The following is a 23543-nucleotide window of genomic DNA, read 5'->3' on the forward strand; positions in this document are numbered from 1 at the left end:
TGATTTATCTTCCATTAAAAAAAAAAAAACATTAAGTAAAGCTAATCCTTGTAACACCCATGTGTGGTATGTAAATATTCAATTTTACCAATTATGGTATTTTACAAGTAGTGAATTGAGTTAGAGAAAATAATGATTTGTTAGAGATGAGATTTGGACTCAGGAGGTTCTGGCCTGTATTTAGATCACTATCCCAACACCACTGATAAAAGTAAATATACCAATTTTTCTTTGTAGGTTTTTATATAGAAAATTATGGATGGAATTCCTCATGACCATAAATAACATTGAACTATCCAAATCTGTTATCTATAAGTAAAAATGAAAACATTCCAGAGTAGAACCTCGGGAATGGAGGTTGTTCATAACTCTGAAATGTTCATAACTCTGAACAAAATGTTATGGTTGTTCTTTTAGAAGTTTACAACTGAACATTGCCTAAATACAGCTTTGAAACTTTACTATATGGAAGAAAAATGCTACTTTCCCTTTAATTTTTTAATAGTTTACGTTTAACATAGTATTGTACTATATTTGCTTTTTTTGGTTTGTTTGTTTTTTTGCCTCTGTTGCTGCCTGATTGTGTACTTCCGGTTCCAATTGAGGTGTGTCCTTGACTGGTCAATTCAGGGACTCTCTTTTTTGTAACTCTGAAGTTCTACTGTATTGAATTAGATTTGACATTTAACTTGGAAGCAATGCAACTCTTCTCCCTGCTATAGCCATGCCATTTTTATCTGTGCACAGGCAGTTTAGAGAATATTTATGATTGAGTTGCCATGACAAAAACACAGATTTCAATGTTCATCAGCTTTCCTTTTACCTTCCTGTAGAAAACATTAGCTTGGAATGTTTTTACTTATTTAATTATTTTTACATTTAATTACCGGTAATATGCTTTTATCTTCATTTTCAAGGGTAGTGCAAAGTTGGTTACAGAGAGAAGAAAAAACACTGAAGAATAGCTATAAATATCACTCACAGAATTTTTCTCTGCGTTAAATAGGGATGAATAATAAATAAATAAAAGTGTCAGCTGGTAATTGGATTCTTGCATATCAAGTCACCACCTTTGAATTACAGTAATAAGCTATAATTCCTCCTAAACTATTTGACAGGCAGCAATAGCACCATCATCAATTATGATCAAAGTTTAGGTGCTTACCTGAATCGGAGGCAGGGCAGAGCTACTACATAACAGGGGGATCTTGAGGAAGGATGATACCCAAGGGCATAGGCACCAACTCCGTGGGTGCTCCGGGGCTGGAACACCCATGGAAAAAGACTAGTGGGTGCTCAGCACCCACCAGCCACGCACCGATCAGCTGTTCGGTGGGCCCCTCTAATCAAGTGCTGAGTGGGCCCTGCCGATCAGCTGTTCAGCAGTGGGGTGGGAGGTACTGGGAGGGGGTGGAGCAGGGGCAGGAAGAGGCCGAGCAAGGGCAAGGCATGCTTGTGGGAGGGGACGGGGCACAGGTGAGGCAAGGGTGGGGCCTTGGGGGAAGGAGCGGATTGGGGGCGGGGCCTCGGAGTGGAGTTATATAATTCCTCCCCAAATGACCCAGTCTGCAGAAGGATTGCATTTCATAATCTCTGAGATGATGTGGGGGAAACGCAATTTGATGGTAGGCAGCAGCTGTTAGTTCTAGGTTTCTCTTGTTAAAGTAGAGTTCTCTTATTTCCTAAAATAAAATATTTACCTACTCTTTTCTAGAAATAAAGATGAGGTGTTCTTAGAGCTTAAGGTTTCATAAGAAGAGGTTCTGGAGCAAACTGATACATTTAAAAAGCAAAGACTCACCAGGCCCAGGTAGTATACATCCAAGAGGTCTGAAGGATCTTAAGAATAAAATGACTGAACTGTGATAAAAATGCACATTGTTCTAGCTTATGCTATTATCTCTCTCTCACTATTTTTAACTCTTTAATCTGTTCCCATGCTGATTTAGCAGAAATTATCCATGATCTTTACCGGTCCCTGCTGCAATTCAATTGTATTTTGAATGATGCAGAGATATCTTTGTATTATTGACCTCATTAACGGGTGTTTTTGTCTGACCTGTGTGTTCCATGGTGTCTGTCAGGTTTTCCCCGGCTCATTAAATAATCCTCTCAAAACCATATTGATTTTACGTGCTTTCAGTCTGGTTCAACTTTGTTGTAGGTGGAGCCTTAAGCATGAGTCATTGTCATACGTAAACAAATTCCCAAGTGATTCCTGGAAAAGCTATGTCCAAAAAAGGACAACCTTGAAATCTCAAAGTTAACTAATCAAACCAATAATTTGATGGTTCATACATGCACACTTCCTCTTATATGAAGAACATTTGGGTCTCTTACTATAGCAATTCTGTAACTTCACCAGGAGCCTTGAAAATCCATAATCAATAGTGGTTTTTTTTACATTAGATGAACTCAGTTTATATTATTTATTTACCTTAGGTATTGCTTTCTTAAAACAACAATTTCACATAATGGGTGGGATTTTCAAAAGCATCTGAAGATTTGTCAACATGAGGATACTCAATTAACACAAATCAACTAAAGGTGTGAAGTTAATGCACATAAATTAGCGCACATTTAACTCCCATGTGGATGTACTCATTCAGGAATAATTTCTTTTTTAAATTAAATACAGTAACTCCTCTCTTAACGCTGTAGTTATGTTCCTGAAAAATGCAACTTTAAGCAAAACGATGTTAAGCGAATCCAATTTCCCCATAAGAATTAATGTAAGGGGGGGGGTGCGGTGTTAGGTTCCAGGGAAATTTTTTTCACCAGACAAAAAAACTATATATTATATAGATATATACATAATATAAGTTTTAAACAATTTAATACAGTACACAGCTATGATGATTGTGAAGCTTGGTTGAGGTGGTGAAGTTAGAGGGTGGGAATGCCTCGCTGCTAAATGATGAACCAGCACTCAGCTGAGCCCTCAAGGGTTAACACATTGTTGTTAATGTAGCCTCTCATCAAGGCAGCACGAACAGGAGGGAGTGGAGACAGCATAGCAGACAGAGACAGACACACACCTTGTGTGTGAGAGGGAGAGAGAGATGCACACTGCCCCTTTAAATAAGCTGACCCACTCTTAAGTGCATTGTCTTTTTAAGTGGATCAGGAAGTTGAGACAGCAGCTGCTTCCCCAAGCTCTCTCTGTTTCTCTCTGTCCGTGTCCCCTCCCTGCTCTGTATGGAGAAGCGGGTAAGCAGGGTGCAGGAGCAGGGGGGAGAGGGACACCCTGACATTACCCCCCCATTCTCCCCCTGCACAGCAAGCAGGAGTCTCTGGGAGCAGCTCCAAGGCAGAGAGCAGGAGCAGCACATGGCAGTGGGGGGAGGGACAGCTGAACTGCCGATTGATAGCCTGCTGGGCGGCTGCAGCACAGGGAACGTAGGGGAGCGGGGAGCTGATGGGGGGCTGCCAGTCCACCCCGGTTCCAAGCCCCCACCAGCTAGCTGCAACGGGCTGCTCTTCCTGCAAGCAGTGGACAAAGCAGGCGGCTGCCAAACAACATTAGAAGGGAGCATTGCACAACTTTAAATGAGCATGTTCCCTAATTCATCAGCAATGTAACAACAAAACAACGTTAACCGGGACGACTTTAAGTGAGGAGTTACTGTAAATTAAAGAAATATTCCCAGTCCCAAAGTTTATATAGTCTAACTGAAGACATGAAGGGTGGAGTCATGACTCGATGAAAGTCAATAGCAAAACTCTGATTAACTTCCAGGGATTTCACTGGAAATGATGAGTGAGAACACAAACGATATGCATGGATTGGGGTAAGGAGTAACATGAGTTACAATACCAAGATCATTAATCATCTAAGACATGAGGAAACCTTGATGGTTCAGATTAAAGCTTTGGTTTGGTTTGGTTTAACTTCCTCTGAACAATTCCTGTGAATTGCTTCCTGTGAGCCTTATGTAAGTATTGAGTTTTATGGATGGATTTAGGTGTGAAGAGAGTAGTGACTTGGCAGACCAGAATTGGAAGTGCATCGCAAGCATAGTGGTTAGCATGAAGAAAAAGCCAACATGTGCCATACATGGTAGACAGTTTGAAGCAACTAAAATCATTTAGGTCAGGGGTTCTCAAACTGGGGGTTGGGACCCCTCAGGGGGTTGCGAGGTTATTACATGGGGGGGGGGGTCACGAGCTGTCAGCCTCCACCCCAAGCCCCGCTTTGCCTCTAGCATTTATAATGGTGTTACACATTAAAACCACTTTTTTATATATTTAAGGGGTGGGGGGAGTTTCACTCAGAGGCTTGCTGTGTGAAAGGGGTCACCAGTACAAAAGTTTGAGAACCACTGATCTAGGCTGTATCCTTTCTGACATTTGTGAAGAAGGCACTCTGATGTCTTCGCTATGCCCAAATAAATCTGTTAGTCTTTAAGGTGCCACCGGACTCCTTGTTGTTTTTGTGGATACAGACTAACACGGCTAAGCCCTGATAAAAAAGAGTGTGTTTTTTAATCAAAGGATAACTAATGTGTGTTAGCTATCCCACTGTAAAAAAAAAAAAAAAAAACTACTACAAAAATATGGAGCCAAGGTACTGTAGTTTAATTTAGCGATAAAGTTAGTGAAGTCAACAAGAGAGGGGGGTATAATGCTCATGTTGACTACTACAAAGGTTTTTTACAATCTACTTAGGATTTTACAGAGAGATAACTATAGTGTGTTATTTATCTTGTTGAAAAAACAAACACAAAAAACACCTTTGTGTTAGTGAAGACAATGTTTCAAAAAGCTGTATCCTAAAGATGTCTTCTCAGTGTGTTGAGAGAGCCTCTTTGGCTGCTGCCTGTAGATCAGAGTACTGAGTGCAAAAAAAGCTGATAATAAATAGCTTACACTAAAGGGTGGCTATTTCTGGCTATCCTCAAACAATTCCTGTGCCAGGTGTTAAGTCTTGTGAGGTTTCTCCGTTGAGAATCTTTGTGACTAGGACACAAGAAGGTTAACATTTTTATGTAGGCTTGGTCTACACTACAGACTTATGTCAGTATAACTATGTTGCTCGGGGTGTGGAAAATCCACATCCCCAAGTGATGTAGTTATGTGGAGCTGAACCTTCGCTCAGGGAGTTGGGAGTGCGTATGCCGATGGGAGAAGCTCTCCTGTCAGGACAGGTAGCATCTTCACTAAGCACTACAGCAGCACAGCTGCACAGATACAGCTCGGTATGTGTAGACAAGCCCGAAGATAATGGGAAGTACTTCTATGTTGTGAGTTAGATTCTTGTAACATTACAGTTCACTCCAGGAGAGCTCTGTGTTGTGTTAAAATGAGTGAATAGGCTCTGACTGCAGAGGTGTTAACTGGCCACTTCAACTTGAATAGTCTCTTACAGTATGTTAACTGCTTATACTAAACAATCTGTTCCAGCTGGTATTTAGCTGTGACCCTCTGACAACCTTTCCTAGACCTGAAGAAGAGATCTGTGTAAGCTGGAAAGCTTGTCTCCTGCACCAACAGAAAATGGTCTTATAAAAGATTTATTATCTCACCCACATAGAACAGTTAAACAGCTTTTTGTGTGGGGTTGGGGAGGAGTCTGTCTGTTATATCAGTGTATTCCCTGGAAGAGAGATACCTTAGAAAATGTTTCTCTAAAAATGAGTATTTTTCAGGAAGTTCATACATTTAGCCACATTAACATGTATGAGAAACTTGGAACATAGGGAATTCATCAAGATTTACTTTGTTTTCTACCTTAAATGTTTTGCAGCTCTCTTCAGTTCTGGTCTCAGTGACACCACGAATAAGGAGATCTTGCCATCCTCTCCAGTAAGACTGGATTGAGTGGTATTAGCCAATACATACATGTTAGGCATAGTACATGCTACATTAATAGATATTATGTGAATGGTATTAATATAATATTGTGTCTGTGTGGGGGGGGGCAGTTATGTTAAATGAATATATCATGCTCTTCCTACAATTCTGCTCACCCACGTCAAGCATCCCACAACACTTTGCGGCTGAAATAAGTTTTGACATTAGAAAACAGGAAGCCTGTCAAAGTCAAGATACATGAATGGTGTGTCCTTCTATCACAGGTTGGGATGTACCTCTATGTCCAGCTGGTTTGGAATGTGGTATTCAAAGCAGAAATAAGGAAAAGAACAGAAAAACAAGTTGAGAAATTAGTGGGTTGGATTTTAGGTGACAAAATAAGTGCTTTTTAACTTGTAAACAGACCTGATATAAACATAAGTGGATTTAGGGGTGTATCTTTGAATCACATCTTCTGTGTAAGGTGAACATGCTTTGAGATAAGAATTGTTTTTTTGTATTGTACTGTTTTGTCTTTAGCTAATAAATGTGGCTGAGTTCAGGTATTTCATCTCTTGAACATTTTTTGTAGTGAACCACAAGTAAAGTCAATGAGTTGGCTATATTATTAATAAATAGTGGCTAAAATAGTATGGCAATGCTTTTCCCACTCATCCTTTGCTCTAGTGTGTCTTCTGTGGCTGCTTTTGTGTCGACGTTAAAAAAAAATCCTAATCTGACTACTGATGCAGAGACTGAGCACAGCTGAATCCGAAGGCTTGTATAACTGAGGAAATTAACCAGAATAGCTTCCCTTGTGGACACTCTTATTTCAAAATAGCTATTGCCCTTTAAATTCACACCATACCTAAATCTGAAATAAAGTTCAAGTGTAGACAAGCTGAGTTCCAAAAACAGACAACTTTAAAGTGACCACCAGCATTCGGTGTAGATTGGTCTTGCATTGCCCTCAGTGGAAAAGGAAAATGGTGGCAGCATCAAAGTAGTGGCTTTTCTACATTTGAAAGTTATTTTCCATTAAGGTAGGGTATGAATTTAAAGTGCAGTAGCACTTTAAAATTGGCCACATTGGGAGTTATTCCATAATAGCTATTTTTCGATAGCTATTCTGGTTAATTTCCTAGCGTAGACAAGCCCTAAGAAACAGTCTTTAGGAATTGTAATCTCTCCTCAACTTCTGTCTCTTTCCTCCTGGGGTCTGTGATCCCTATTCCTGATTCTGAGTGCTTTCTGAAGTGACAAATGTGTTCAGTCTTTTTTTCAGCCTTGGAAATCAGTCTAGCATGCCATGCCGATTTTTTCATGACCAGATAAGGAGACCCTTGATGAATCCAAGCACTTGGCTGTGTCCTTCTTAGGATTAGAGGCTGCTTTAATACAACTAGTTCAAATTGACCCTACAAGAGTAGGTTGAAAGGGAAGCCTGTGTTCCAGGCATTTAGTTTTAGTTTTTCAGAGTTTGCAAGCTGCAAGGAAAAATAAATCCGAGCAAGAACACCCAGTGTTGAAATCCTTTCCTGTGAAGCAGAGAAACAACTGGAGCATAGACACCACAGTATAAAGGAGCAGCCTGTTTGACACTCATAAATCATTACTACTTCTGCTACCTGCCAGGTTGAGAAGGGAGGAGCTGGCACCTATTGTTTCTGAATTGGTCTACTCAGGGTGCAGAATGTGGATTTCAGAACATATAACTTGCTTACCATTTGTTTCTTTTAGTATGTAATTTTCTCTCTCTTTGCTATGTTTGATATAGCAGCTCTGACTAATGGTATTGTGTGTTTTTTTGTTAGAAATGTAATAAATACATAACTTCCTCCGCATTGATTCATACAAGTATATTCTGCTATTGGTGCTGTCTTGATTTAATGCTAAAGGAGGTTGCATGGTGGCATATGGATGAGACTAGATATCCATAGTTACTGTATGCCAATCAATTTAATATCAGTCTTCAGTGACTATCAAACAGATGTTTCCTTCTTTAGAACTGCAGTGAGGACTGAGTTTGTGCACTGTAGTGATTCCAGAATTCTAGATTTGAGAGTAAACTATTGGGACGAAAGACACAGAAAAACAGACACATTCAGTTACCAAGTTATGACACATACAGTTTCCCCTTACTCCTTCCCTTTTAAACTCAAGAGGCTTTATGGCATTAAGTAACTCATTCACATTTCCACAGGAAAGTATTGATAAGCTGAGCATAGTTGCCTTTGCTCTTGTAGTTTGAAGAAGTGTAATTATATTAAAAGTTCTGTTCTGAAACACGGGCTTTTCATTTTTAGTTTATTTCAATACAAATAAAAGGTTAATAATTAATAATGTTGTCAAGGCTGTATCCCTACTTTGAACTTTAGGGTACAAATGTAGGGGCCTGCATGAAAACTGCTAAGCTTATCTACCAGCTTAGCTCTGGTCCCGCTGCCACCATTCTCGATGGATTCCCTCCCTGGGAAGCCTTGAGAAACCTTTCACCAATTCCCTGGTGAATACAGATCCAAACTGCTTGGATCTTAAACAAGGAGAGATTGACCCTTCCCCCCTCCTTCCTTTCACCAACTCCTGGTGAATACAGATCCAAACCCCCTTTGGATCGTAAAACAAGGAGAAATCAATCAGGTTCTTAAAAAGAAGGCTTTTAATTAAAGCAAAAGGTAAAAATCATCTCTGCAAAATCAGTATGGAAAATAACTTTACAGGGTAATCAAACTTAAAGAGCTCAGAGGAATCCCCTCTGTCTTAGGTTCAAAGTATAGCAAACAAGATAAGCACTCTGGTAAAAGGTACATTTACAAGTTGAGAAAACAAAGTAAATCTAAGACGCCTTGCCTGGCTTTTACTTACAATTTTGAAATAAGAGAGACTTGTTTAGAAAGATGGGGAGAACCTGGATTGATGTCTGGTCCCTCTCAGTCCCAAGAGCGAACAACCCCTTAAACAAAGGACACACACAAAAGCCTTTCCCCCCCCAAGATTTGAAAGTATCTTGTCCCCTTATTGGTCCTTGGGGTCAGGTGTCAGCCAGGTTACCCGAGCTTCTTAACCCTTTACAGGTAAAAGGATTTGGAGTCTCTGGCTAGGAGGGATTCCATAGCACTGTACACAGGAGAGCTGTCACCCTTCCCTTTATAGTTATGACAAATGTATCATTCAACATAACCATGCCCTTAATTAACTAGGACAATGGTTCTTTGTCATGTATAATTTCAACTGAAAGCAGATTCACAGGTGGAACTAAAACTGAAAGTGCAAGGAGCAGCAAGTGCAAAAGAACACATACCATATATACTCGTTCATTAGCCCGTTCATTTATAAGATGACCCCACAAGTTGGATAGGCAAAAATAGCAAAAACTGTATGACCCTTTCATAAGCCGACCCTATATTTCAGGGGTTGGCAAACTTTGGCTCCTGGCCTGTTAGGGTAAGCCGCTAGTGGGCCTGGACGTTTTGTTTACCTGGAGCGTTCACAGGCACGGAGCCCCTCAGCTCCCAGTGGCCATGGTTTGCCATTCCCAGCCAATGGGAGCTGCGGGAAGTGACACCACAGGTACAGGTAAACAAAACGACAATGTATTAGGTTTCAGAGTAGCAGCCGTGTTAGTCTGTATCCGCAAAAAGAACAGGAGTACTTGTGGCACCTTAGAGAATAAATTTGTTAGTCTCTAAGGTGCCACAAGTACTCCTGTTCTTTTTGACAATGTATTAGATATTCAATTCAAAGATTCCATGGAGTTTAAAATCATCAAATTTTGGTGTATACCCTTTTATAACCCAAACCCTGCTCTTCTATGCACCACTTTTTTACCCCAAATAGTCGGCTTATGAACAAGTATATACGGTATTCTGTTTCATGGAGGATTTTGAGTTTGCAAAAAATAAAATCCACCTTTCCCCCCCTCTGAAACGAGATTTTAGTGAAATCAGCATACTTGCATAGTGTTTTGATTTTGACAACTGCATTTTCTGATAGCAAATGGTGCCATCTGAGTTTTTTTCTGACCAGCTCTAGTGAAAGCAAACTGCAGAGTGCCCTGAAGAGATCAGACCTACAAGGGGTAAAAAGTAATTAGTAGTTTAGGTACAAAATGAGGGAGCATGGTTCATATATGAGTTTGTTGTCTTAATATTGTCAATTCTTGTGTGTAACCAGTGACTGCAGATGTTACAGGGAACATGTGGTATTGAGTGATTGGGAGGGGATGTGTCTATGAAAGAATCTCTGTTTGAAGAAGTGGTCCACAATGTGAAAATTTGGAGGAACAACTGAATGAAGATTGAGTCAATAGGTTAACAACTTATGACCCTCTGTGTAATGCTGCTGCTTCATCAGTTTTAAAATTTCTATCACATTAGGACTGTGCAAGTGTGGTGTGCTCCAGGCAAAGGGCATGGGCATGAGTGAGTTTAAGCAATAGGTGTAGACTTATGCATTGAGTGGCAAGTTAACTACTCCAGTTTGTCTGTTCTTTACTTGCAAATGTGCAGAGTAAAAAGGAGATATGTCTTATGGAGACTGTAATGTCTGAGAAACATGGCTGTAACATGATTCTTATTATCCTAAAGAGGCCTGGCTCTTGAAGCTGCTGGGGGAGCGGGGAGAAAGATTGGTGTCTGAGTTGAACAGCTATCCATGATCAAATTCCCCTGAACTCCCTGCCCTACTCATCACTTTTACTTGGCACTCATTCACACTGTGCGGGATCCAGCTCTAAGGCCATGTCTACACTGCAAAGTTAAGTCAACTTAAGTTAGGTTGACGTACAGCTACTGCTATAATTAAACCGCTGTTGCATGTCCACACTACACAGCTTGTGTTGGTGGAGTACATCCACAGTAGCAGCTCTTGCACTGACACAGTGAGCAGTGCACCATGGGTAGTTATCCCAATGTGCAACTCACCATCATCCACCGCAGAGTGTTTTGGGAAGGGTGTGCAATGACTCATGCGGGCAGTTGCAGCATCCCATGATGCAGTTTTCACTAGCCCATCATTCCATGGGCTTCCTAGTACATTTCTCACCACTTTTCAACAGCCCCTGTAACCTGTGCATCTGCCATCTCCATCAGAAAGCATAACTTTCTCACTTTCCCTTAGGAGTCATTCAGCATGGTGGCAGCCCCAGCCATGGTGAGTACAGCCTGCGGGAGAGGGGGTGAGTTGGGACAAATTGGGGGGTTGCACTAGGTTATCAGTACAAGCACCTAGCTCTATCGTAGTGAATACTGGCACCGTTTTCTACAGGCGGCGGTGCTTGTAGCTGATATCTCATTCCTGAGGGTAACCAAGGCTGCAAGGGAGCACCTCCTGCATGCGTGTGGATACATTAGGTCCATATGCTGCTAGCCTGTGTGCTGCAATAGTGCCTGCTGAAGTAATTGCCAAGTGGCGTGGCAATGTGTCCTACCGTGGGGGAAGAAACAAGGCATCCCTACCAAGAAACCTTTGGCAGAGGATTGCAGAAAGAAAAGTTTCCTAGAGATCTCTATGAAGGATTCATGGGACATCCAGGCCGGGCCGACGGGAGGGGGGGGAAGCCGGTTCAAATTACCAGGGCCCGGCAGTCCGGAAGGGGGCCCGGGGCCCGGCTTCCCCCCCTCTCATCGGCCGTTTAGCCGGTCCAGGGTCCAGAAGGGGGCCCGGGGCTCAGCTTCCCCAGCTTCCTCCCTCCCCCCCATCGGCCCTGTTTAGCTGGTCCGCCCTTGCTGGGGGGCCCGAAATATTTTTTTCACCGGGGCCCGAACCTGCTCTCGGCAGCCCTGCATCCAGGTGTGCATAAACAAACTTTTCCACAGGCTCCCACTGCCTAGCTGTACCGGGGAATGAGAAAGCAGATAGCAAATGTACTTGTATAGGTTATTTCACTACCTCTTCTAGCCTGATTAAAAAAGTAGTACATGAGCATATGTGTCCCTGCAATATTGAAGCAAACTGAGTATTTACCAGAGGTTCCCTCCCCTGCATCAGACTCCTCACAGCTACACTGCTGGGGGAGACTTAGACTGCTCTGGAGTCAAAAAGAGATCCTTGCTTGCCCATGCCACCGGATCTCCCTGTCACATGTCCCCCATCCTCATCCACCTCCACTCTTTCATTCAACACATTGTCCTCGGAGTTCACTCCGGTAGCTGGTGACTCCAGCCTCCCGAAGTATCCATGGGGCTCTTAGCGGTGGAGGTGGGGTCGTTGTCAAGGATGGCATGCAGCTCCTTGTAGAAGCAGCATGTCTGCAGCTCTGCACAAGAGTGACTATTTGCCTCCCTTGCCTTCTGGTGTGCCCGCCGCAGCATTTTTTTGATTTTTACATGGCAGTGCTGCATGTCCCTGTCATAGCCCTTTTCCGCCATGCCCCGAGCGATCTGGCCACAGATATCAAAGTTCCTGCATCTGGAGTGGAGCTGTGACTGCACAGCCTCTTCTCACCACAGACCCAGGAGATCCACCACCACCGGTCTACTCCAAGCAGGAGAGTGTTTGCTGAGTGGAGATGGCATGGTCTGCTGGGCAGTACCTATGTTAGCTCTCCATACCGAGCAAACAGGAAGAACAATTTCAAAACTTCTTGGAACTTTAAAAGGGGAGGGGCGAATACTTATGTAACTGGCTGCAGAGCAGCAGAGTTCAAAACAGTGAGTAGAGCGGTCATGGTGGGCATTGTGGGACACCTTCTGGAGGCCACTTAAGTTAACGCAAGCACAGTGTCTCCACTGATACTGAGTCTCTCTAACTGCGTTGCCCTAAGCGTTATGCCTCTTGCCAAGGTGGTTTTATTAGGTCTGCATGGCAGGCAAATTACAGTGACGGGAGGAGCATTGTAGTGTGTACACCTCCATAATTAGGTTGACATAAGCTGCCTTATGTTGACTTAACTTCATAGTGTAGACGAGACCTAGGACGTTAATGTGCCCTGTAAATAAGTTTTTGGAGCACTCTCTCTTTCTCTCTTTCTCTCTCTCTATATATACTAGGAACATTTGCATGGAAATCCAAATTTTTGTTTCTTAAGAATTCTCTATCCCTGAGGTCATAATCCATTTGTGTACCATAATCATGAAAAATAGAAGCAGAAGATTATGGTATATTTTGGTGGATAAGAGCTAGTACATGCACAAAAACACATATGAGCCTTATTCTGTCCTCAAATCCACATTTCTGTTTGATGTACGGCATAAGCAATATGTTTGACAATGCAATGCTAGCTTCAGCTTTAGCTGTCAATATTGTGTTGTTCTGCCTCTTTCAAAAGGTGTAGATCTACATATTCATATGTTATCTCTGTTTGGGATAGCAAATTCCCAAAAGTAGGTTGGTTAAAAGAGGGCACACTTATTTAAAAAAAAGTCAGCTAAATTCTTCCTTTGGTAAAATCTTCAGAACTGAAATCAAATAACAGCTTAAATTATATTCATTTGTAGCTCTAAGAACTGTTGATAATTGAGCCTCCTAGAATGAATAGCCAATTTAATCAGGTATCCAAATGTAAATGCTAGCACTCAGAAGCATCAGATGAGTGCTAGCATTTAATCTGTGTCATTCAAGAGGTGGAATTTGGGTCCATCTATCAATGAAAATAGTATATTTTCCACACAGTATTTATGTAATTAAAAACATCCTTAAAATGTAATATAATAATAAAAAAAAATTAACAATATTTAATTCATTTTGATAGGGGAACCATATACATAATTTTCTTTATGTTTGTGTAAGACAGATGGGAGCCATTAAGAAGATCAATCCTTCAAAATGATTCACACAGGTAGACTCTTATGTCTTCAGTGAAATGCCACATAGATAATTAGCAATAGCAAATCATGAGTCATCTCCTTGCATTGGGGTGATGTAAAGGGAAATATATCATTTTGAGGCCAAATCATGTTTTCAGAATCCTTGTTTATGCTATGCATTTAGTGCATAGCCTGCACAAATTCTTATTTGGATATTGGGGTATCAAGAAAAGGGTCATTTCTACATTAAAATCAAGCTAGTGGGCCAATCTTGACACCCCTAACTCATGAGTACTCCTTCTAACTTCATCATTGGACTGTGGGTGAAATACGGTTCCCCTGACGTCATTGGCAAAACTCCCATTGAGTTTAGTGCAGCCAGAGTTTCACTCTTAGTCACGATTTCTGGTACAGATCTCATGAGAGAACTTATATTAGGTGCTGCCATTCTCTTTGCAAGATAAATATGTGGAAAATGATCACTGGGCCTGTGGTAGTAACCGAGTGAATGACTAATGCTGTTTTCTCCTTATCCATCCAGGGATGTAATACTATTAGGTAATGTAACCTGGATAAAATATAAGAAAGGAGAACAGACTGAAAAGGCAAGTGATACAAACACATTGAATCTGGGTTTATATGCCAGTGTATTAGACTGGGGGATTCCCCAGTGTTCTCAGTTGAAATGTACATTAGATTGATATTCAATTCACTCAGCCTGAGGAAAAGTTGTTTTGTTGTTGTTTTTGTTTTACATTTAAATGCATGATATTTTCCCCCTTTCTCCTCCAATGCCCCAGGGGCCATTTCCCCTCTGTTCTCTTGTACAATGAATCAGACAGAGAATTCCAGTAACCTCAGCAAACCTTGAAATTATTTTCCATTGTGGATATGGCATAGAGTAGGGTGTATTTTACAACAAACCTGCTAGCAGATCCATAAAGCAGGTTTATAGAATCATAGAATTGTAGAAATGTAGGACTGGAAGGAACCTCAGTAGGTCACTTAGTTCAGTCTCCTGCACTGAGGAAGGATTAAGTGTTATCTAGACCCTTATAGGTTTTTGCCTAACCTGTTCTTACAAACCTCCATTGATGGAGATTCCACAACCTGCCTGGCCAGTTTATCCCAGGGCCAAACTATCCTGACAGTTAGGAAATTTTTCCTAATGTCTAACCCAGGGGTCGGCAACCTCTGGCATGCGGCTCACCAGGGTAAGCACCCTGGTGGGCCGGGCCAGTTTGTTTACCTGCCACGTCCGCAGGTTCGGCCGATCGGCGCTGGCTCCCACTGGCCGCGGTTCGCCGCTCCAGGCCAATGGGGGCGGCGGGAAGCCACGGCCAGCACATCCCTCGGCCCGCACTGCTTCCTTTATATTTTCTCCAAGTTGTCTACATCTTTCCCGAAGTGTGGTCTGGACACAGTACTCCAGTTAAGTCTTTACCAGTTCTAAGTAGTGTGACTTCTCATGTCTTTCTTGCAACATTCCTGCTAATACATCTCAAAATGATGTTGGGGTGTGGGGGGTGGGTGGAGAGTTGTTTGTTTGTTTGCTTTTGCAACAGAATTACAATATTGATTCATATTTAGTTTGTGATCCACTATAACCACCAGATCCTTTTCTGCAGTACTCCTTCCTAGGCAGTCATTTCCCAGTTCGTGTCAATTTTGGAGAGAACTCAGTTGTCATACTAAACAGTGGGAAAGGATTATTATAGTAAGAAGATTGATGAAATTTGCAATATAGTATGTGTTGGGGGAAAAAAATAAAGGCATAGAATGTTTATCTCATGAATTGAACTTATGGGAGATTTTGGGAAACTACTGGTACCAATTTTTGTAATTTATTAATAATCTTTATGTTAGTTATTGGTCACACATGCTACATACTTACTTATCAACAAAATTATGCATTGGTTATACTGTACACCCTGAATCTATCATGCATTTCATTAGGGTTGAACACTAAAAAGTTACTCCAATATTTTTATCCAGATGTATCTATGAAAAACTACTGTGTCTTCAGCATATATTTAACCAAGGACAGATTTTTTTTTTAAAGTATGTTTAAAAATAAAATAAAGCCAGGGTCTTTAAGAGATATCAATTTTAACTAGCTTGGCAGGATCAGCGGAAGGGCCATCAAATACAAGTTGTTTTATCTTTAAGTCAGATGTGATTTAAATGGCTGTACAGTGTACCACTAATTCTCCTAGAATGGTTTTCTTTGTTTCAGGTCTGCTTTCAATTCCAATTCAAAAGTCATTTATTCTGCTGCTGTGCCTCTGGGCTAGCCTGATTACTAATCTCAATTCAATTTTCAAGGACTTGTAAATAAAGTTAAGCTAGGCATCCACTCTGTCTTTAGTGCATATACTTTCATGCTACCCTATTCAGTTAATAATCATTATTTTTTATTTTTATTTGAATCTGAAATTTTTGCCCTGAGAATTGTTCATTGCTTACCATGTGAATTATCCATCTGTCTAGGTACCTCTATGCCCCTCATCACCATAGTTTCTGAGAGTCTAGAAACAATGATGTTTTTATTCTAAGGCTCAGTGTTTCTTAACATCTTGTAATTTCTTTATTTCTTTATATTTACACTGTGCAAAGTGGCCACAAAGGAAATATGAGGCCCCGGCATGCACAAGTATGAGCTTTTTCCTTTCCCCAGTGGTGCTCAACCCGTACTCATCCCCAGGCCTTGCCCTCACTCCACCTTTCCCCCAAGCACACACCCTGCCTCTTCCCACCCCCGCTCCGCTCCTCATCTTCCCGCCCAGTTCTGCCCCCTTTCCTGAGCGTGCCTTGTCCCTGCTTCTCCCCTTCCCCCACCAGCGCCTCCTGCATGTCGTGGAACAACTGATTGCAGAGGGCGGGAGGCGCTGAGAGGGAGGGGGAAGAGTTGATCATCAGAGCTGCCAGCGGGAGGCACTGGGGGTGAGGGGAGTTGGCTGCTGGTGGATGCAAAGTACTCACTAATTTTTTAGTCTGTGCTTATGCCTGCGTGGAATATTCCTGGCACAGCAATACCTTCAGGCATGTGCAGAGCTGAATGTAAACTCCCCGTATAGAAGCCCCCATGTCAGGGGACAAATTGGGGTCATCTCAGGATTGGCACAGACAGGGATGGCATGTATTGACACAGGAGAGGTGTGGCTAGGGTAATATTGCACCCTGGCTCTTCCCAGATTGCTACAGGGCCCATGAACTAAGCTGATTCCAAGATTGGGTAGGTGCAAGCCACACACACACACACAAGCTGCTTCCTCTTCTGTTCTCTGCGAGAGAGCCTTTGGCAAAGCATCATTTCCCTGGGAAATGACTTTCCCTCCCACTCTGAAATTTTGCATTTTGTAATGGAGTATACGTTTTAGGGCAGTTTCCCTGAGTGCTTATTTTTTTCCACCAGTAGTGTGTTGTTGAGCTCCTCATCTCTTACTTTAGCCAGCACTTTATTTGCCTCCTGTGTTGCCGCACAACAGATTAGTGATATCCCAGGAGGTTCAGAAAGACAGTTTTATCACCAGACACATTCTTTCCTCTCCTTCAAGATCACCATCATGTCTTCAATATGAACAACTTGTCTGGTTTTTGGGTTCATCATTTGAAACTGTTTGAACACTTAATGCAAACATATTTTGGCCTATAGGTCAGTTGCTCTACTAAACACAGATTACATCTTCGGGCATTTATTCTTCTTCATTAGTGACAGGTCAGCTAAGTTACACAATATTGTTTCTGTTTATTGAATGAGGAGGCCAAGCAAAGTTTTTAATGTGATTGTGAGAACTTTCACACTAACATCTTTGGATGAAATATTTGCAAGATTTCCACTTTCTGAGATGTTCTGGAGGATGGGACGATAGACAAAATATTATTCACATAAAATGCCATCAGAGAAAATTTGTGGATTTTATTTAAATGAATCTTTATCAGTACTTTTTACAGAATTCATGAAGCTCTATTCAAGACAAATTCTCATGTAATAATTCAAACCTCTTTGACTATGGCTGGCATATTAATAATCAGAGACTTGATTTTCTATCTATTTGGATGAGGATTGTAGCTGATTATTATTAATTATAATAATTGAGGGAAATGCTTATTAAGTGCTAGAGACTGTGAAAACATATAGAAAGAAATGGTTCCTGCCCTGAAAAACTTTCAATCTAAAATCTAGTGTTTATTTACCTTTTTGGTATTGGAACAGAGATAGATTAATTGGGTAATTGTAGTTTCGGCAAAGCTTTCCATAACACATTAATAGCTAAGACTATTTGTACATAATTTATTTGTTGTTCAATATGTCCAACTCTTTGTTCTTTTACTGTGTATTATATGCAAATAATTTACCATCTTTTCTATTTATGCAGTATATTATAAGCCCTTTATACTCAAGGCCAAGGGTGTGTTTTCATTATATGTAGTCAATGTCAATATCTGAATTATGTAACAGTTTTATTTGCTGTTTTCAATGATCAAATAATCCTGGTTCTTCTTAAACTTAGATTCTAATATTAAGAAATGACTTCTTTGTTGGTAGTTCTCCTTGTCATTTCTAATACAGGAATTTCAGAATTTTATTGTGTGTGTGAGACTTTCTTCATCACCTTTATGGACTCAGCTCCCCCTCCCCCATCTTTTTATACTGGTCAGATGTCTTCTACACAATTTCTTTACTTATTGCCCTTCCCTTTGAAAAGTAGATAATTTTATTTCAGGCTCAATGTGAAAAAAAATCCTTTATTTTATAAAGTATATATGGACAGCAATGTTAATTACATACAGTACAGTTAGGAATCATAGCACAGTGTTCTTCTGAACATCTTTTGTTTTTTTGTTTGTTTGATTTGTTTCCAGGTCTTTTTCTATATGTTAGTTTAAATTAGCAAAGATAAAGGAATTGTTTGCCCAAATACCACATTACACACTATTATGTTTGCTGTCTACGAGCAAGACAGCTTCTCTATAAATTGTGATGAGGACAGCTAGAAATTGTAATCTATTTTGTGGCCCATTGTTGCCAGTCAGAGATTATGCCAGGTGTGGAACTGAGAATGGTGCACTGCTGTTTGTTTGTTTATGGCTTACTATGTGTGAGACACTTTCCAGACATGCAAAAGGACCAGTCTGTGCTCTGAAAGACTCACAACCTAAGGACAGACAGACAAATAGAGGAATTGGGAGCGAGAACATCTAATAGTGATCTTTTCAACTTTATGAAGTGGATCTTTAAGAAAGACATAATTGTGGACGGGTTAGAGGCTTTTCAGATGAGCACAGTGAGGTTATACAGTGTATGACAGGCACGTGGAAGAGGTTATATAAGTGATCCCACAGTAAGATGACACACTGGTGGCAAAGGCTGGGAATGCTGCTGAGTGGAGAGGCAGGGCAATGAACAATTAAACAAGGTATGATAGGCAGGGAGAGGTAGAGTTATGCTGATCTTTGAAGGTGATCATAGTAAGATTAAATATGATGTGATAGTGGATGATGAGCCATTTCAGGAATTTGGAATAGAGAGTATCATACCCGGAGTTCTTGATTTTGTGGCTCTTGAATACAAATACTGCACTGTTGGAAATATTATTTAGATTTCTACATTGAGGAGCATATAGAACAGAAGCTTCATTGGGAGAAACATATGCAGTGTATACACAAAACATACCAGACAATTATAAAGTTGGATATCTGGTAGTTAGCTGTCTTGCAATTTCAGTATATTGTAGCCATTTTCTGGAAGGCCTTTGAAGGAAGTAACGTCTACATAAGGAGCTATATGTGAACCTGATTTTGAAAGTTGTTACGAAATGGTGCATCAAGTACTTTGGCATAAATAATCTTGCCTATGCTTACTGTATTTCAAAAAAGAGTGTTTTGATATCTAATCTCCGGAGATCTCCAGAGATCTGAAATTACTGATGCAAGTAATTAGTATTTAATAACAGAATAGTATCTCCAAGAGATTGTTTTCCTAAATAGTCTTCTAACATACAGTGCAGCATTTATTTACAATGAACAGAAACTTCTAGTTAACCATAGGGTTTTTTTAATGGCCCTGTGGGTTGCATTGGTTGACACTCCACAGTAACTACTTTTTCTTAAGCTCCATTCTAGTGGAATTTTGAAGTTCTACAGGAACAAATCTTGCTGGACTTGGAAGCCACAATATTATGAAAATTCACGTAAATTCCCCCAACACTTTAATAAAACACATTCCATTGTATTAGTTCATCATCACATACATGGCTTCACCTAAATAAAAGACTCTTGTTTTATAGAATGCCAGTACTTTGGAATATTCCAAAATGCTAATAAAACAGTGAATTAGCTATTAGAAGTTCAGAGGCTATGTAACATATATGGGATAGTTGTACAGTAATTCACACAGAGCCATTAGCATTAAAGTCTGTGAGTTTGTTTGTTTTTGTTGTTTCCTTGTTTTGACTGAGACAAGGAAAGTTGGCCCAGACACTGGTGTTATTCTGTAATCTCATTCTGAAAGTGCTATACCTCATTCACTCAGATGATCATCTGAAAGATAGTGGACAGATTCCATTTTTACTAGAGGCTTATGCAGAAGTCTCTGATTAATGCTAAATGGGAGTTATGTATGTAAATCCTCCACGCAGATGTAAAAAGGAGCTCATAATAGTTACGTGACACATTTTAAATTCCCGTTTAATACATTGGGTGAGAATGGTATTTTTGGTTTGTGTTGGTTTTGCTATACATTCATATTTACAAATGCAAACACTAAATAATTTTTCCACTGATAAAAATAGACTTTATTTAGCATTGAACATGAATATCTATTTATTTGACAGGAAAAGTTTTGAGTTTCACTGTGCAGCAAATCAGGAATAAGACAAAGGTCAGAATTTAGTCATGTACAAATGTAATCATTCTTAAAACTTGTTTGTCAAAGATTTTAAGTGTTAAGCATAGCAACTACAGTTAATCAAATTACAGTTTAACTTTCTCATGGCTGAATGGAATGTAACAACCTCTAATGTTTAAAAAGAACAAACTTTGCAATGAAATCTGCTACATGTTATTAGAATAGTTTATTTAAAATGTTTGGGATTTTATTTATTTTTTTCTATAGCAATGTCCATTGTTAAATAGGGGAAAAACAGCTCTTGAAGAAAAATAAATAAAAATCTTGGTTTCCAGTTTACATATAAATTGCATTGTTCTTCCAATTTAAGGAGCCAGTTATTCTATTTGTTTTATTCTCATTCCTTTTATTTTATTGATATACGTGTACCTTTCTTTACTTAGTAATATTTTGCAGAGATTTGTTTAACATTCAAGGCTGGGGAGACATTACATTTTTACATTACACCACTTCCAGGACTGAGGCAGAAGTGCGTACACAAAATAATATGATATGTTGATATGTTGTGGCGAACGTTATAATATTGGGAATGGCAAAGTAAACACAGATGTTTAAAAACATTTTGCTGAAATGGCAACCCTTTCCACTTCAATTGTCATGCAAAAAAGAACTGACATATTTTAAATTGTGCATTTGAAAAATCACCACAATTATATCATAATTCAGGAAAAACAAACAGCATATGCATAAAGAGCTCTCTAAATTTACTTACAATAGATCCCAGTACAATAAGCATCCTTCCACTTAATAGAGATGTGTGCAATTACGTTGTAACTGATTTTTTTTTTAATTGTACAAGTCACATTTGTTTTACAGATATATGATGGAAAAGACAACACAGCTCACCTGCTGGGTGCATTTACTGGGGCCTCATTGAGAGGACTGACACTAAGTAGTACTTCAAATCATCTGTGGTTGGAATTTAACTCAGATACAGAGGGAACTGATGAAGGTTTTCAGCTTGTTTACACCCGTAAGTATGTAGACAAATAGAATAATGGATTTATGTTAAGTATCAGAGGGGTAGCCGTGTTATTCTGAATCTGTAAAAAGCAACAGAGGGTCCTGTGGCACCTTTGAGACTAACAGAAGTATTGGGAGCATAAGCTTTCGTGGGTAAGAACCTCACTTCTTCAGATGCAAGTAATTTATGTTGTTCATGGCATGAAACAGTCATTGTTCCTACTCATAAATTCAAATGATGATAAAAACTGGTAAAATATTGCCACCAATTCATCACTCTCTCAAAATAATCTTTTTCAACTTTCTGCCCAAATCAAACATTTATTATATTGGAACTCTAGCTTCTGTATTACTCAAATATTCTAGTCTGGAAATTATACAGTGCAACTCATTGTCACAAGATATTATAGAGGTAAGAGCTTAATAGGATTCAGAGAAGGATTAAATATGAATACATGAATAAAAAAAATCTGAAATTATAGTAGCTAGTCTTAAAATAAATACAAAAACCTAATGAACGCTTCACAACATAACCAACCACTAACCACCTAGAATTACCAGGAAACATCCCCATGGATAAGTTACTGTATAATTGTCTATTGATGGGGGAACAAACGCTGCCTCTGAAGCATTTGGTACCGGTCACTTTCAGAGACAGGATACTGGATTAGACAACCAACTGGTCTGATCAGGTATGGAATTTCAGTATTATTATACATGTCATTGACTTGCTGGAATTTCCAAAGTGAAACTATACACATTTCACAGAGTTTGTGGCATAAGCAAATTATGTCGGTTTTGTTTTGCTAAATTTTCCTTGGGGCATAGTCCCCTGAAAATAAACAAACAAACCATAACATAAAGGGCTATGAATTGCCACTATGAATGATAATGAATAATCATTGGGCGAGGGAAAGAGAGTGAGAATGACTTCAGATCGTGATGGATTAGGATACTCATTTACAATGTGAGAAACCCTACTTCAAATTCCTGCTCCAAGGAATATTTAATTATTTATAGCAAATGAAACAGCTTTAACAGGCGAGATTGAGAAAGATTTACCCGAGGGGATAGAACACTTCCCTGTAAAGTGGGATACTTAAGTTCAAAGTCCCATTTCCTCATCAGCTAAAGAGAGGAATTGAACCTTGATCTCCCACATCCTAAGCATGTACCCTAAACACTGGAATCCGAAGAAGTGGGTTGTAGCCCACGAAAGCTTATGCTCTAATAAATTTGTTAGTCTCTAAGGTGCCACAAGTACTCCTGTTATTTTTACAAGAGAGGTGGTCGTCATCATCCTCCCTCCCCCCAATATCTTATGAATCTAGTCCTCCTTTGCTTTTGTGAAAATGCCTGAAGAAAGTTTTTTTTGACTTTTTAACTAGTTGAAAATTTGTTTTTGATTTGATCCACAGCAAAACTTTTTTATTTAATTTTTCAGAACTGCCAGTGAACCAAAATATTCATTATTCACCAGTTCTAATCACAGCCTTCTCAGTGACTTTCCCAGAAAATGGGTGATGGGACACAAGTCAATAGTTAGCTTCATTGCCAACATCAAGAGTTAGATTCTTAAACATGGACCTCACATGCCTGTTCCCCACACCCTCAGGGTAACAAATGAAAATCTTGGCCAACAATGGGACTCAGTACTTCCCTCTTGGCCTTCAGCATTCAGACAGAACAATGATCCAACTCACAGGTTATGGCATGAAGGTCCCTGTCATCTCCATATTCTCAGTGAGCCATACTGGCTGAAACTCAAGTAGAGAAGACACATCATTTAACCTACCAAGTCATGTTTCTGTTTCCATGTCAATAGATAGCTCAGTCCAAATCTGAGCAGTTTTATTGTAAAGTAAATGAAAATTCTTCACAATTAATAAAGCATAGTTTAGTAACTGAGTGGAGAGTGTGAATGTTGAGCAAATTGTCAACCACTCAGCACAGTTCTTCAATTTGAGACTGTGCATGCGATGGTGGAAGTGAAGAACATTTTCTTTGCTTCCTCTTCAGCCATATGTGGGAATGTTTGGGACACATGCACCGTATGCCCTTATTACCTATGCACATTATGAGCTAAGTGCTATTATTAAAATTTGCTTGTGTTCCAATAGAATGAGATTCCC

The 23543-nt window shown here is 40.0% G+C and overlaps 1 protein-coding gene across 3 annotated transcripts in view; it reads left to right on the plus strand.

Annotated features, from left to right (window-relative positions):
• CSMD3 (CUB and Sushi multiple domains 3) overlaps positions 1–23543 on the plus strand; it is a 1171353-nt gene that overhangs the window by 806446 nt on the left and 341364 nt on the right. For all 3 annotated transcript variants that reach the window (XM_065399724.1, XM_065399725.1, XM_065399726.1), the window contains one exon: positions 21265–21421. In XM_065399724.1, the coding sequence (XP_065255796.1) occupies positions 21265–21421 (157 nt within the window). The remainder of the gene's footprint in view (positions 1–21264; positions 21422–23543) is intronic.

The sequence above is a fragment of the Emys orbicularis genome, chromosome 2 (genome assembly GCF_028017835.1).
Source record: "Emys orbicularis isolate rEmyOrb1 chromosome 2, rEmyOrb1.hap1, whole genome shotgun sequence".
In the NCBI taxonomy this organism is placed as follows: Eukaryota; Metazoa; Chordata; order Testudines; family Emydidae; genus Emys; species Emys orbicularis.